Source organism: Neofelis nebulosa, chromosome 11 (genome assembly GCF_028018385.1).
Source record: "Neofelis nebulosa isolate mNeoNeb1 chromosome 11, mNeoNeb1.pri, whole genome shotgun sequence".
Lineage (NCBI taxonomy): Eukaryota > Metazoa > Chordata > Mammalia > Carnivora > Felidae > Neofelis > Neofelis nebulosa.
This window is the reverse complement of record NC_080792.1, coordinates 41,366,964-41,381,555: the sequence shown is the minus strand read 5'-3', so window position 1 is coordinate 41,381,555 and position 14,592 is coordinate 41,366,964. Positions and strand designations below refer to the sequence as shown.

General features: G+C 38.0%; 1 protein-coding gene across 1 annotated transcript in view; it reads left to right on the top strand.

The window, feature by feature from the left end:
* DSG2 (desmoglein 2) overlaps nucleotides 1-14,592 on the top strand; it is a 51,307-nt gene that overhangs the window by 15,922 nt on the left and 20,793 nt on the right. The window contains 5 exon segments of the mRNA XM_058692432.1: nucleotides 5,279-5,314; nucleotides 7,542-7,676; nucleotides 11,264-11,425; nucleotides 11,569-11,713; nucleotides 12,567-12,733. Coding sequence (XP_058548415.1) covers nucleotides 5,279-5,314; nucleotides 7,542-7,676; nucleotides 11,264-11,425; nucleotides 11,569-11,713; nucleotides 12,567-12,733 — 645 coding nt within the window.

The window sequence follows — 14,592 nt, the reverse complement described above, 5'->3', positions numbered from 1 at the left end:
ACTCTTATATGTTGTATCTTTCAATATGCACTATAACCCTGCAATATGTGCTTTCAGATTCAAGTAACAAAACCCAACTGAAAGTAGATTAAACAAAAATAATGTTTAATATCTCTAAAAAATGGTCCATAGATGGGGTGGTCCCAGTTTTGACCAATTTTTTACCTCAGAGATGTTATGGTTTCAGTTTGGTTTCTCTTGTCATTTTATTAGCTCTCTCCTCGTGGTCACAGATGGCTCTAGCCATTCCAAATGTCGTGTCCTTGCTCAGCAATCTCCAAAAGAAAGTAAAAAGAGAGGCTGTGCATATACTTCTCTTCTTATCAAAGAGGAGAGTCATTTCCAGGCTCTCCAGATATCTCATTGGCCAAAATTCTCTTCTACATTGTTCTAGGTTGAATGTTTGTGTCCTCCTACCCCACCCCCGATTCCTGTGTAGATGCCCTAACTCCCAAAGTGATAGGATTAGTGCCCTTACAAGAAGAGACAAGAGAGCCCAAGCTCAAGCTCTTCCTCTTCATGTGTGGACATAGCAAGAAGGCTGCTGTCTGCAAGCCAAGAAGGGAGTCCTTATTGGGAACTGACTTAGCCAGTACCTTATGTTGGACTTTCCAGCCTCCATAACTCTCAGAAATAAATTTCTGTTGTTTAAGCCACCCAATCTATAGTGTTTTGTTATGGCAGCCTGACCTGACTAATACACACATTTACGCATAAACTAGTCACCATCGAAGTGAAGGAGACTATGACGCTTTGGCATATACTAATCATTACTCAGCTCCATCACCTGGGCAGTGTCTACCTGCTACCTGAACAAAATGGGGTTTTGTAAATGCTAAAATGAGAGGAAATGACAATTAGCTATACAATTGAAAATGTCTGCCACAGACATATTATTAATTCTTATGTTACACATAAGGAAACAAATTAAAGCAATTTATTGAGCAGAATCAGGATTTTAATCTAGGTATGACTGTTTCCTAAGTCATGCACTTTGTACCAGCTGATACTGCTTGTCAAAAATAATTACAACAGAGTCTTTTCTGTAATAACAAAGTTAAGAAAAACTCTGTTTTTATGATTCACCTGAAAAAGTGGCTGAGGAGACTGGGAACAATTTCATAATGGGTGTGCTACATCTCTGTCCAGATCTTGGCTTCTTAATACCATTCCCCCCTATTAGAATTCAGGGCTATTTGGAGAAATGGCTCATTATAAAGCTGAAATAGGAGAAATAGAAGATGGCCCTGGAACATCTTGTGATGCTAGACAGTAAGGGAGAGCTCAAAATACAAAAAGGTGGGAACATGTCAAACATAGGAACAGAATCTAACCTGAAAGATCTTCCAGTGCCCAAAGCTGGAACTATTTGATTTGAACCACAAAATTAATAAAATAGTATTGGTTTATAACCCACAGAATAAAATAAATATGCATGAGTCCATACTGATATAAATGATTAAATGGATAAACAAATGAGGGAAGCTTTTCTGCCAAAGAATTCCATGTAATATGTATACGTGCCTTTCTCATAGGAGGTGAGGCTTAATCTCTCTCCTCCCCCAGTCCCCACCCTAAAGGAGAGCTAGACTTAGTGACTCACTTGCAAGGAATAGAGTACAGAAAGGGAAAAGTAGAACTTCACAGTGGAGAAACCTGCAAAGGCTACCTTAACCAACAATGTCATATGGCTATCCTGTACCCCTGATACAATGTGATGAAAAGGGCACTTCACCACTCCATGGTGTTCTTTCCAAAAGCACATCACCCTGGTCTGATCGTGAAATAAATCAACAGATAAAACCAAATTGGAGGACATCTTACAGGATATTTGGCCGGTATCAAAACTGTCAGGATCATAAACAGGGAAAGACTGAAAAACAGTCACAGACCAGAGGAGATATTCCACTTGTAGTATGGGATGCTACCTGGATGCTGGAACAGAAAAAGGACATTAAGTCTGGAATTTAGCTAACTCTACATTCTATAAATATACCAATGTCAGCATCTTAATTTTGACAAGTATACAGTAGCTATTTAAGAAGTCAGTGGGGAAAATGGGTAAGGGAACCCTGCACTATCTTTGCAACATTTATGCAAATCTAAAGTCATTCCTAAATCTCAAAAAAAATCTATTTTTAAATTTTTTTAATGTTTATTTTTGAGAGAGAGAGAGACAGTGCGAGCAGGGGAGAGGCAGAGAGAGAGGGAGACACAGAATCCGAAGCAGGCTCCAGGCTCTGAGCTGTCAGCACAGAACCCGACGCGGGGCTCGAACCCACAAACCCACAAGATCATGACCTGAGCCAAAGTCGGATGCTTAACCCACTAAGCCACCCAGGCACCCCTTAAAAAAATCTATTTTTAAGTGTGTGCTAGCTAATTGAAACTAAGTATTGCTTTGAGTGTCCATTGTACCATTCACTGTGCTTTTGCATATATTTTCAATTAAAAACTTAATGTTAAATTCATGAAATAAAAGATTCTCTGCATTCAAGATATCAGCAATCAGGAATGACAAAGTTTCTTGTGTTAACTACTGAGACAGTAGTAAATAAGGCAAACTTCATGTCTTTAATCCTAAATGAACAACTGCTACTCCTATAACATTCTACGCTTCTTGCTACTCAAGAACTGACAATGTCAGAATCACCTAAGAGCTAGTAGAAATGCAGGGTATAAGACTGAACTGCATACCTGCTGAATTGAAATCTTTATTTTTAACAAGATCCCCGGTGAGCAAAATGCATGTTAAAGTTTCAGAAACACTGTTGATAACCATATGATTGTCTACATTTCTTACAAATAACATCTAAAAACATCTAAAAAGTACATTCCAGGAAAAAAAAAATATCAATGAAGAAATACTCTCATAAAGAGTTTGCATTTGAATAGAGAACTATTTTTATTTATGTACTAATGATATTTAGGATGATAACATTTAATCAAATAACATGTAACTATTATACCTTTTTTGCTAGACCAAATAAGAGTTTAGGGAAGAATAAAAGTGGTAACTTTTTTATCAATCCCTCAATATGGCCAGTACAAAGTAAAGAAATCAATGGTTAGGCAAGGAATACATTACATTTTAAGAGTGTCTCCTGATGATGTGACACTGAGGAATCTTGGATCTAGTCACTACTCTTCCCTTTCAAAAATTCCCACCAGAGAAACATGCAGAGAAGTATAATCCATTCAGCATTGCTTTTGCTTGTTTTTCATACCGTGCCACCTTTGAAAATACGTAAACTTGGGGAGCATAACTTTGAGTAGAGATGTCTGTGTCATTCCTAGCCAATAATAGAGAGGATGAGGTGAGGAAGAAATAATATATCTGGCCATAAAATTGAAAATTAGCCATGGTTGTTTGTCTCCCCCAGAGAAGCTCAGACTAGAGACTGAGCATCCTGGAATTTCTCTTTGCAGGGGTAGAGATAAGAACATGTCGAAGGTAGAGGAAAGAAAGAAAGATGAAGGATCCACATGTAGAATAGACCCTGCAAGGAGCCTTCAAAGAGATGTGAATAGGTGAAAGAGACCTAGAAATTTTGAAGAAAGCCTTATTTTCCATGATTTATCACCAAGGCCTTTGTGGACCCATGTGACCTGAGATGTGGATGAGAAAAGGCAAACAAGACCAAGAAAATCCAAATTGAAGGCAGATTATAATGAATTAATGCACAAATGGAAGGTGGGGAAGTGAAGGCAATAAATATAGACAATTTCAGCTTGGAGTCATAGTACAAAAAAGAATATGTAGCAGATTAAATGTTAGCAGAGACGGGGACAGGTAGGGAAGATCTTAATATATTTGGCTAGTCAACAGGAAGGAAATAAACATGTTTGATTAGCTAGTGATGAGTGAAGATAAAAAAAATTAGTGGAAGGAGCGAGGTTCTTGAGAAGATAAATGTAGGAGAATAAGTAGAAAAGGTGAAGATAAATCACACAGATGATGTTTGACTTTGGAAGGGCATCAGGACACCTCTGTCTTGGAGAAGGCCGGGAAGGAAAGGAGAATTGAAGATACAATATCAAATGAAAAGTGGGGTGATCTAAGACTGAATGCGTTCAGAGGTGTGGGTCCGTGTGACTGGGGCAGTCTCCTGAGGTTCAGAATGGTATTATAGGGCTACTATAAGAGAAACAAAGATAAGGCAACTGTAAAATGTATAGTCTAAATGAGCACACCTTTGAGAGTGAATGGGTCATAACAGTCAGGGTGCCAGTACAGCAGGTGTCATCCAGACTCTCCTGGGCAAATGGAAACATATGGTCACCCTAGAAAGGAGCCTCCACCCCTGAGGAGGGAGCAGCTATTAGAGAGTGAATGGATGTGATGGATCCATTCAGCCTCCATGGCCTTGTCTACCAGTTTTGCCAGTACAGGGTCAGAATCAAAGAGAATAATGAGCTTACAGAGTTAGTGAAAAGGTGATGCAGGAATGTTAGAAAGTCAAGAGAATGAGGGGTCGCAGAGTCATTGACAACATCTTTGGAATGGCTGGCAGTAATCTACTAGCATTGCCTAATGTTGGGGACGTTCTCAATCCACTAGCCTCATGTGGATAGTGAGCAAATGAATTATTAATTTCAAATAATTTAAATTTAAGTGTAAATAGCCACGTGTGGCTATCATGTGAGAAAGAACTGGTCTAGAGTAAGCCAAGGGATAAATGAAACCAAGAGATTAATGGACTATAAAGAAAGGACAGCAAAAGTCAAAAGGATAGGAGTTTATTGGGCAGATTTTAGAGTAACTGCAACTATATTTACTTCTGTGTGATGATGAAGCCCAAAGTGTGACAGTGCTTGATAAGAACCAAAGAAAAGCGTTGGGGGGACTTAGGTGTGAAGTCCAAACATGGGCAGTCGTGTGGGTGACCCTAGGGATGATGGGAGTTAGCTGGGCCACGAGTAGAGGGTGCATCTCACACTAAAGGCCTTGAGGAAAGTTATGTGCGTACCTGAGAACATGACATGAAGAGTTCCTGTTTTGGTTCTTCAGATATTAGTTGTGTTCTGAGTTTCCTGGAGGAGGCAGTGTGGATCAAAAGAATGTAGATTCCTCTCTCTAGCCCTGGTCGTGGCAGGGAGGCAAAGGGGAAAATTAAAATTTGTTTCCTTTTGACAAAGGAGGATAGTAATGGTGGTGGTTAAACCTGTTTTAAATATCTATAATGTGTTAGGTGGTAAGTTATTAATTAACAAGGGATTTATACTGAATTGAGTGATAAATTATATTAAACAATAAATAAATAATTTTATTTTCCAGATCTGCTTTAACTTTGGAAATGGACTCCATTTAGAGGTAAGGAACCGAGGGGATTATTTCTGTCTTTTGGACTCAGAGGCTTAATTTCATGGAAGACAATTTGGCTATGCCGTACCAGATTAAAAATGCACACTCCCTGTGCTCGCTTTGGCAGCACATATATTAAAAATGCACATGGAGTACTGATGCATAGGGGCACTGGTACCCCAATGTTTATAGCAGCACTCTCAACAATAGCCAAATTATGGAAAGAGCCTAAATGTCCATCAACTGATGAATGGATAAAGAAATTGTGGTTTATATACACAATGGAATACTACGTGGCAATGAGAAAAAATGAAATATGGCGTTTTGTAGCAGCGTGGATGGAACTGGAGAGTGTGATGCTAAGTGAAATAAGCCATACAGAGAACGACAGATACCATATGGTTTCACTCTTAGGTGGATCCTGAGAAACGTAACAGAAACCCATGGGGGAGGGGAAGGGAAAAAAAAAAAAAAAAAAAGAGGTTAGAGTGGGAGAGAGCCAAAGCATAAGAGACTGTTAAAAACTGAGAACAAACTGAGGGTTGATGGGGGGTGGGAGGGAGGGCAGGGTGGGTGATGGGTATTGAGGAGGGCACCTTTTGGGATGAGCACTGGGTGTTGTATGGAAACCAATTTGACAGTAAATTTCATATGTTAAAAAATAAAAAAAAATAAAAATAAAAATGCACAGTCCCTTACACCTAACAATTCCCACTCTATCATGTGCACAGGAACATATATCCAGGGATGTTCAATGTAGCATTTTTGTGACAATCTAATTGTTCGTTAATAGAATGGTAAAACAATTTACGGTACATGAAGAATCTCCATGATGAGGTACTGAATGAAAAATCAAGGGGCAGAGTAAGATGCAGAGTATAATTCTATTTTTATAGGATGAAGAGCTTTATACATGTGCAACTGTATGGTCATAAGAAAAAATCATAAAAGATATTCATTAAGCAATTAACAGTGAATACTCTGAAGTATGAGAAAAAATAGAATAAAGTTTTAATAGTTTTACATTATGAACTTTAATGTTAATTTATTGTTTCATTACATAATTTAATTTTTTAAGTTACAGAAAAATTTTTCAACGGCAAAAAAAAATCAATGACCTAGTGATAACCAGTGTCTGAAAAAAATACTTGTTATGTAGAGCAACAAAATAAATAAAATGATAAACCTAGTACAATAATCCTATCTGATCTTAATATACTAGGTCAGCTGTGTTGAAATTTTCCTTGGATAAAATATTTGTCTATTAAAGCCCAACTGAAAATATATAGAATAAATCTTTTCTACTTAAGGTTCTGAAAACAAAAGATGGGCAATTTAACTCTTTACTTCATGCTTTAAACAATAAATTCATTAACTGACACTTACACTCTATTTTAGTTAAATTGATACCACAGGTTAGTTACTAAGATTTAGTTTCAAAACATTTAATAATTCATTTCTAAGCTGTAATCCACCACAGAAAAATTAAACTTCATTTTCAGTAAAAAAAAAAAAAAAAATTTTAACACAGTATATATTATTTTTAATTTGCCAATGTGTGTGGTCACTAACTTAGCCTATTAAAAGAAAAATCCAACAATCACAGATCTTGAAAAGATATGGTTGGCTTTATTCAGTAATTCATGAACAGGGAAATATCCAGGCTGGAAAATGGAAAGGATCTTCAAGAATTGTGCAAAATGAAAGGGTTTTATATACCAAAGTGAGCAAGAATAGGAAGTTATAATGGGTATTTGCTGATTGGTTACAGCAGTCAGTTGGGAGCTGGGGCAGATAATGTGCTGATCTGGTAGTTCTTGATTGCTTGGCCTATGCCTTCCTTTTCTGGGAGAGCCTAGCACAGAAATTTGTTAAGTTCCAATTTGTTGATGTGAGGCTTGGCATAGGTGACTCCATCTTGGACCTTAGTCTGGACACTTTAATGAGACTTTGTGACACTTCACTCTGGGAAATCTTTTCTTACTGATAAAAACAAAACCATACTGTTCTACCAGTCTAGAGCCAACTTCCTGAACGCCTATGGAGTTCACTAGAACTCCATAGTGTATATATCATTATTGTGTATATTTCCTCCTTGAAAATCAAACCTGTTAAAAAATACAAAATTTATACCTTAAGATTTGCAGAACTATTCTTAAAGTTTTAATAAATTACAGAATACCTTACCAATGTCTTAGGATACTTAATAATTTTTGACAATATTTTATTGTTGTAGGCCTTAAACACAAGAAATGAAAATAATCTGCTTCCTAAACACACTCACTTAATGCGGCAAAAGCGTGCCTGGATCACTGCCCCTGTGGCTCTTCGAGAGGGAGAGGATCTATCCAAAAGGAATCCAATTGCCAAGGTACCTTCTACAGGGAAATAGGAAATATATGTATATGATTGAAATACAGTGGGAGAAGACTCTCATTTTAAAATTTAAGGAAAATTATATAATGTATTTACTGAGTCTTAAAGACTCAGAATATGAAAATATTCTGAATGTAGTATGTAATTTGGGGCTCTGATTCATCTAAGAGTTAGGGATCTGACACTAGATGAACCTTTATTTAACAGAGAGGGCTACAATACTCAAAAGAGGATATTCGGTGTAGGGGAGGAAAGATACTTTTTCCTGCTACCCACCCCTCCCAGGTTCTCTGACTGGCACCCTATAAATTGGATGGACAAAAGACAGATTAACAGGAAAACAACAAACAAGTTTATTAATGTATGTATTGCTCCTGTAATACATAGAGGTACTCAGAGATGAAGGACTCAAAAGTTTGGTGAGAATTGGGGCTTATAAAGCATCTTAACAAGGCAACGGTAAACTTTTAGAGAAGTGACAAGACAAAAAGAAGAAGTCCTTGAATCTCTAGGGATGATGGCAAATTGTGGGAAGGCAAGTATGTGGGAAAACAGTGGTGGAAAAGACTGGTTAATACAGTTTGTTATGTGGGTGCCTGGTGCCATCTTTAAGCGGATAAGGGTCTAAAGTTATCTCCGATGATTCACTTTTGTCCTTCCTGATAGAGAAGGAAGGGAACACAGCGTTACAAATTTATGTCATGCTTTTAGGCACACAGAGGAAAGGCAGAGACCTTTTTTTGAATGTGCTTTTCAGTTGTCATCAGCTCAAGATCATCATCGTGCACCAGAATGGAATGTTCTGCCACCCTATATATAAAAAGTATATTTTTATATCTATTTTCACAATGAAAAGAACTGGTATCTAATACGGAGGGTGACCGTGCATCCTGCTTGAGACAGTCTTGGTTTATGCCCATTGTCCTGGCCTAATAATTAATAACTCTCCTTTCACTCTCAAGTGTCATGTTTTTTTTAAGTTTATTTATTTATTTTTAGAGAGAGCCCGCAAGCAGGGGAGGAGCAGAGATGGGGGGAGGGAGAAAGAGAGAGAGAGAATCCGTATGCAGGGCTCCAACTCATGAACCATGAGATCATGACATGATCTGAAATCAAGTCAGTGGCTTAACAGACTGAGCTACCCAAACGCCCCTCAAAGTGTCCTATTTTTTGATAAATTAGATGGTAATCCCGATACTTTTAATCTCGGATTTACACGTGCAAACCTGAGCCCTTGATTTTTCCCCTAAAGCTGTTTGTTCTCTGTCCGTCCTACCCATCTCGGTCAGTGGCACTATAATTCTATCCAGTTTGCTAAAATGTAGCAGGTACTATCAGTTCTACCCCCAAAATATATTCCAGATCTACTCACTTCTCTGCATTGCCACCCTCATCATCCGAGTCAGGGTCATCTCTGATTTACCAAAAGAGCTCCTGACTTGTCTGCCTACTTCACTCATGCCACCCCTGACCCAGCTACAGTCCATTCTCCAGAAAGCAGCCAGAGTGATCTTTTGAAAAGACAAATCAAGCATGCTCACCCCCTTAGTGAAATCCTTTCAGTGGCTTCCTGCTGTAGTGGAAGGAATATTCTTTACTCTGGTCTACAAGAAGTCTTATACAAGACCTCCTCTCTAACCTCAGCTCCTATCACCCCGCATCTCCCACTCTCCTACGTCCCCAAACTGACAAACTCTTTCTGGCCCCTCAGTCTTTGCCCTTGTTGCTCCTTCTGCCTGGAATCCCCTCCCCACAGATAATTGCAGTATCTCACAGCATCAAGCCTCTGACCAAGTGTCATCTCCTAAAAGAGTTCCCTTCCCTGCCTCACCCTGTCTCTCTCTATCCCTTTACTCCTATTTCAGCCCAGCTGTGGTGCATTCCACTACATGACACGCCGTACGTTGCTTGCTTGTTGTCTGGCTCCCTTAGCAGAGTGGAAGCTTCCTGAAGGCAAGGGCTTAGTTCTTAGGCTAATAGCTCATGCCCTGTATCCCAACATCCAGTAGGTGCTCAGGAAGCATTTGTGTGAATGAATACATGTTCATATCCTGGTGTTGTCTTTATCTTCCCAATATCGTAAACATTGTGCAGGAAGAGCTCCTTCAAAGAAGAGCGGCTCCAGAAGAGAAGACAAAAATTTCCTCTGTCTAGCAGCATGTTTTCACAAAAGCCTTCGAAAATCCAAAATTTTAGTATGTATACAAGCAATTAAGCTTTTTTGTTTGGTTTTCTGAGATATCTGAGTCATTCACACATTCTTTCAATAGATTTCCCCAAAATGCATTGATTCTTTGGGGTTCAACAGGCATTAGCTGTTCTTACTGTTTTTAATTATGCAAGTTGTTAAGAGTAAAATTTACATAAAAAGCAAAGGGTCTTGTGGAATTTTCCCAACTTTCTACATTCTCTATCTAGAGGTAATAGTGTGAACAGTGTAGCATCTTCCAAATCTTAGGAAATGCATAAATATGTGTATATTTACATACTCTTACGTACACACACATATGTAAACAAACCAACAATTATGTTTACACACAGTTTTGTTTTATTTTTAACCTGAGTAGAATGATTAATAATATATCATTAGTACATAAAGATCTAGAATATTCTTTATAAATACTGTATGTGTGTGTATATGCATATAATTGGCAAAAAGAGAAGCACAGAGAAAGACAGAAAGACAGAAGCTCAGTGAAAGGTAATCATGGTAGTGCCCCAGGTTATCATTCCACTCCAGGAACAGAGCTGGTAGAACTGGAGGTTGGAGTCCCCACCCCCCACCCCCCATCTGCTATTTCCTTGGTTATTCTCAGCAGCAATTTCCCAGCCCCAGTGCATGTTGGGATATCTATGGCAAAGAAATGTACCTATCCTGAGATTTCAGGACAAAGAAGTGACCAGTGAGGTGAGTGGCAATGGCTTCTATGATGTCTGAAGGAGAAAATTAAGGAACCAATAGGGGCCACAGAGACACATTTACTAGTGAAGAATTATAGACACAAATGAAATTGTTTATAGAAAATGAAGATGACAACCAGGAAAGACATTAGAAATGGGTTAGATGGATGACTTTCCTGAGGCATTCCAAGCAGGGAAGGGACTTGACTTTTTTTTTTTTTTAAACCTTGAAAACTTTAATCCTTCTATAAAAGAATACATTTTCAGACTTTCCAGATGATTGAATGGATTTATAAAGGTGATTTTGACTCTGCAATTTTTACCTCATGTGCTAAATTTAAAATCTGTCCTCCCAAGATATACCCCTAATGATATCTTAATTTCATAACAACCCTAAGGGGTAGACAGTAGTATCTCTCCACTTTACAGACAGGAACACTGAGGTGCAGAGAGATTAAGTAACTCTTAGTATCATGTAACTGGTAAGTAGCTGAGACAGGATTTGAACCCAGGTTCTCTTACATAAGCACATCTTCTCTTGAGTGCTTGTGCTCCACCGCCCCCCTCCCGGCCTTCTATCAAGATTATGAAAACTTCAGAGGGAAATTTTTCATTTAAAATATGTATATGTAAGTTATAGAGAGTTTAACTTGAGGCATTCTTCTGTTATTTTTATGTTAGATACATTCTGATATTGCAGAAGAAAGAGGGCTAAAAATCACATACAAATATACCGGAAAAGGGATCACAGAGCCACCTTTTGGTGTGTTTGTCTTTAATAAAGACACTGGAGAATTGAACATTACCAGCATTCTTGATCGAGAAGAAACGCAAAGTTTTCTGGTGAGAAGAACAGCTTTACATTTATTAGTTTGTAGTTTTTCTTTGATAAATAATAGTTTTGATTTGTTTTGTTTTTATATTGTGGTAATTTAATTACCTTAGCTTACATTTCATCTCTTCTATTATTTACGTCATGATTTCAGCTCGTTGGTTATGCTTTGGACGAAAAAGGAAACAACCTTGAGAAACCATTAGAACTGCGCATTAAAGTTCTTGATGTCAATGACAACGAACCAGTGTTCACGCAGGACGTCTTTGTTGGGTCTGTTGAAGAGTTGAGTGCAGCAGGTCAGAGTTTGTTATTTTTATGATTGAGTACCCCCAGTCACTTTAACCCCACTGTGTAACTGAACACTAAATCCTGTATCTTAATGGAGGCTAAGTACTACTCACAGGACAGATAGTAATAAACCTGCCGCTCTGGGTTTGGAACTGCCTTTTCTGAGATGAGTTCAAAAGGCTTTACATGATGTCTTTTTTTACCGTCAGAACAGATACGGCAGATCAATGTGACAGGTTAGGTCTCTGTAGCAACTGTTCAGCCTTGTAGCTAGAAAGCGGCCATAAACAATATGTAAACAGGTGGGTGTGGCTGTGTTCCCATAAAGTTGTATTTACAGAAACAGGTGGCTGGCAGCTCTGGCCCACCGGCAGTTGTTCACTGACTTTTGACTTATATTATTTCTCAGGTTTATTGACAGCATTGTCCAATGCAGCGGTCTCTGGGAAGACTTGCGGGAGACATTTCTCTTTGATCATAATATAAAGAATAGCTACGTTTCTCCTGAATTGTTTGTATTTTAGTAAGCATGTATTTGTATCTGTTCATTCTTCTTTCTTTGTATTGATTATTAGAGCGATTATAAGCAAATCTGCAGGCTTCCTGTAGCAAGTGTTCAGGACTTCACCCTAAGAATTCTCTGTACTGATGCCAACCTCGCCCTCCTCTTACCTTTCCTAATTCTGTGCCCCATCCACACATTTTCTCATCCAATTAAATTTTTTGATTTTGGTAAACTGTGATTTTGATAAGCACTTGAAATCCTTTTGGGAACAGGCTGAAGGTATGAAGAAAACAACAACGTACATATGCGTGCTTACAGTTGAGTTTCATCTTAGACACTTTTTTTTCTAATGCCAGATACACTTGTGATGAAAATCAGCGCAACAGATGCAGATGAGCCCAATACCCTGAATTCTAAAATTTCCTATAGAATTGTATCTCAAGAGCCTGCTTATCCTCCAGTGTTCTACCTAAATAAAGATACAGGCGAGATTTTTACGACCAGTTTTACCTTGGACAGAGAGGTAAATTAGTATTTTATGTTGCTCATCTTTTAAATTCTTCTTTATCTTTTCAGGTTTTCCTTTCTCTTTATTTCTCTCCTCTTGTAATTTTCATACTTTCTTGTATTCCCTCATTTATAGAACAACTCCTATAAATACCCTCTTCTAGGAATGTGCAATCCAGTATGGTCGTCATTAGCCGTATGTGGCCATTGAGCACTTGAAATGTGATCCATCCAAATTGAGATGTGCTATAAATGTAAAAAAGTCACCAGATTGGGAAGACTTAGCATGGAAAAAAATGTAACATACCATCTTGGTAATATTCTGTTGATTGCATGCTGACATGATATTTTAGATACCATGGGTTAAATAAAATTTATTTAAAATTGGTAGTATCACCTTTTTTTTTTTTTAACTTTTTAAAACCTGGCTGTTAGAAAATGTAAAACTACATAAGGACAGCATGTTCTAGGGCCTCTCCCATCAGGATTCTGTTTGCTAGAGCATCCTAAAGCCATGTTCTGTAATTTGTGGTTCTGTAATGAAATTAGCCCTCTGTGCTAATACGGATAGAGAAGGAGGAACAAAGACTGACATTGGAGTCCTACTTAGGATAATGGAAATACTTGTAAATAAATGAATTGTTGTAATTCCCAAATTGGAGGGAAACTTCAGTGGGATTCCTGGACAGGCTGTTCACTTTTTTCTTTCTAACCCAAAGGGAAAATTTTAGATGAAAACAGGAAATAGAAGACTTTTTAAATGTTGTATACATGAAGGTTTTAACAGTGTGCATGAGTAAAATGATGATCCTAAGAACACTGTACTGTCATTAAACATAAATCATTGTCCAAGTGCAGTCATTATGTTTTATATGACTTGGGAAAATGATTCCATTCTGTCCAGAGAGGGAGAAGTTGTGTCCAACATTGCTAACAGGATCTCTGTAAAATTAAATTAAATAATATTATTACTCCTACAATTCTACTCTGTACTTTTTCACATAAAATTAGAATGGAAAAGTATTATTTTTAATTATTCTGATTTTTTAATAAGCTGCTATCTGTGAAGTATGTCGAGTTTAACCAATGGTAATGGCTGTCACTTATTGGGCATTTACCATGTGCCAGGTGCTATCCTAAGCCTTTTACATAGATTAATCCATTTAATCCAACTAAAAACGCTGTGAGGCAGATCCAACTATTATCCCCATTTTACACAAAAGGAAACCAAGGGTCAAAAGGATTGTGTATGTCCAACACAGCCAGTAAATGACAAAGCCAGAACTGGAATCCAAGCAACTGGCCCTAGAGCCTCAGTCACATAGAACAGTTCTGTCCTGCATAGAACCCCCATGCATTGGCACTGGTTGCCTCCTGCTTTTTCTTAAACTCTAGCTACACCGAATGGAGCCATCATAAGGGGACCGTGTGGCAGATAAGGGCTCACTTCGGAGTAGCATCTGAGACGTCATTCTCTAGGACAGGTTCTCGTAACAATCGTACCTCTCAGAATGTCTGGACAAAGTCAACCACATTTTGCCCTCCCTGGCCAAGTTTTTTGAGAACTAGGTTTTCCTTGCTTAATTTTTAGCTAAAAACAAAGAAGGAACCAATTCCTATAGTCCCACCATTGCTTCCACGTAGAGCAAACTACATTTTGAATGGCACTGTTTTGTGCACAGACTATTTTAAGGAGAAACTCATTTCCTGATAATGTCACCAATGACATATTTAAGAATTTGACTACCAACAACTTCTCTAGGCTTTTCCGGCCTTCTAGAAATGCTCTGACAGCAAATACACAGCATCTTCACATGAATACTAGATCATAAAACTTATTTATGAATAAAATATATTGTGGTTCCTCCTCTTGAT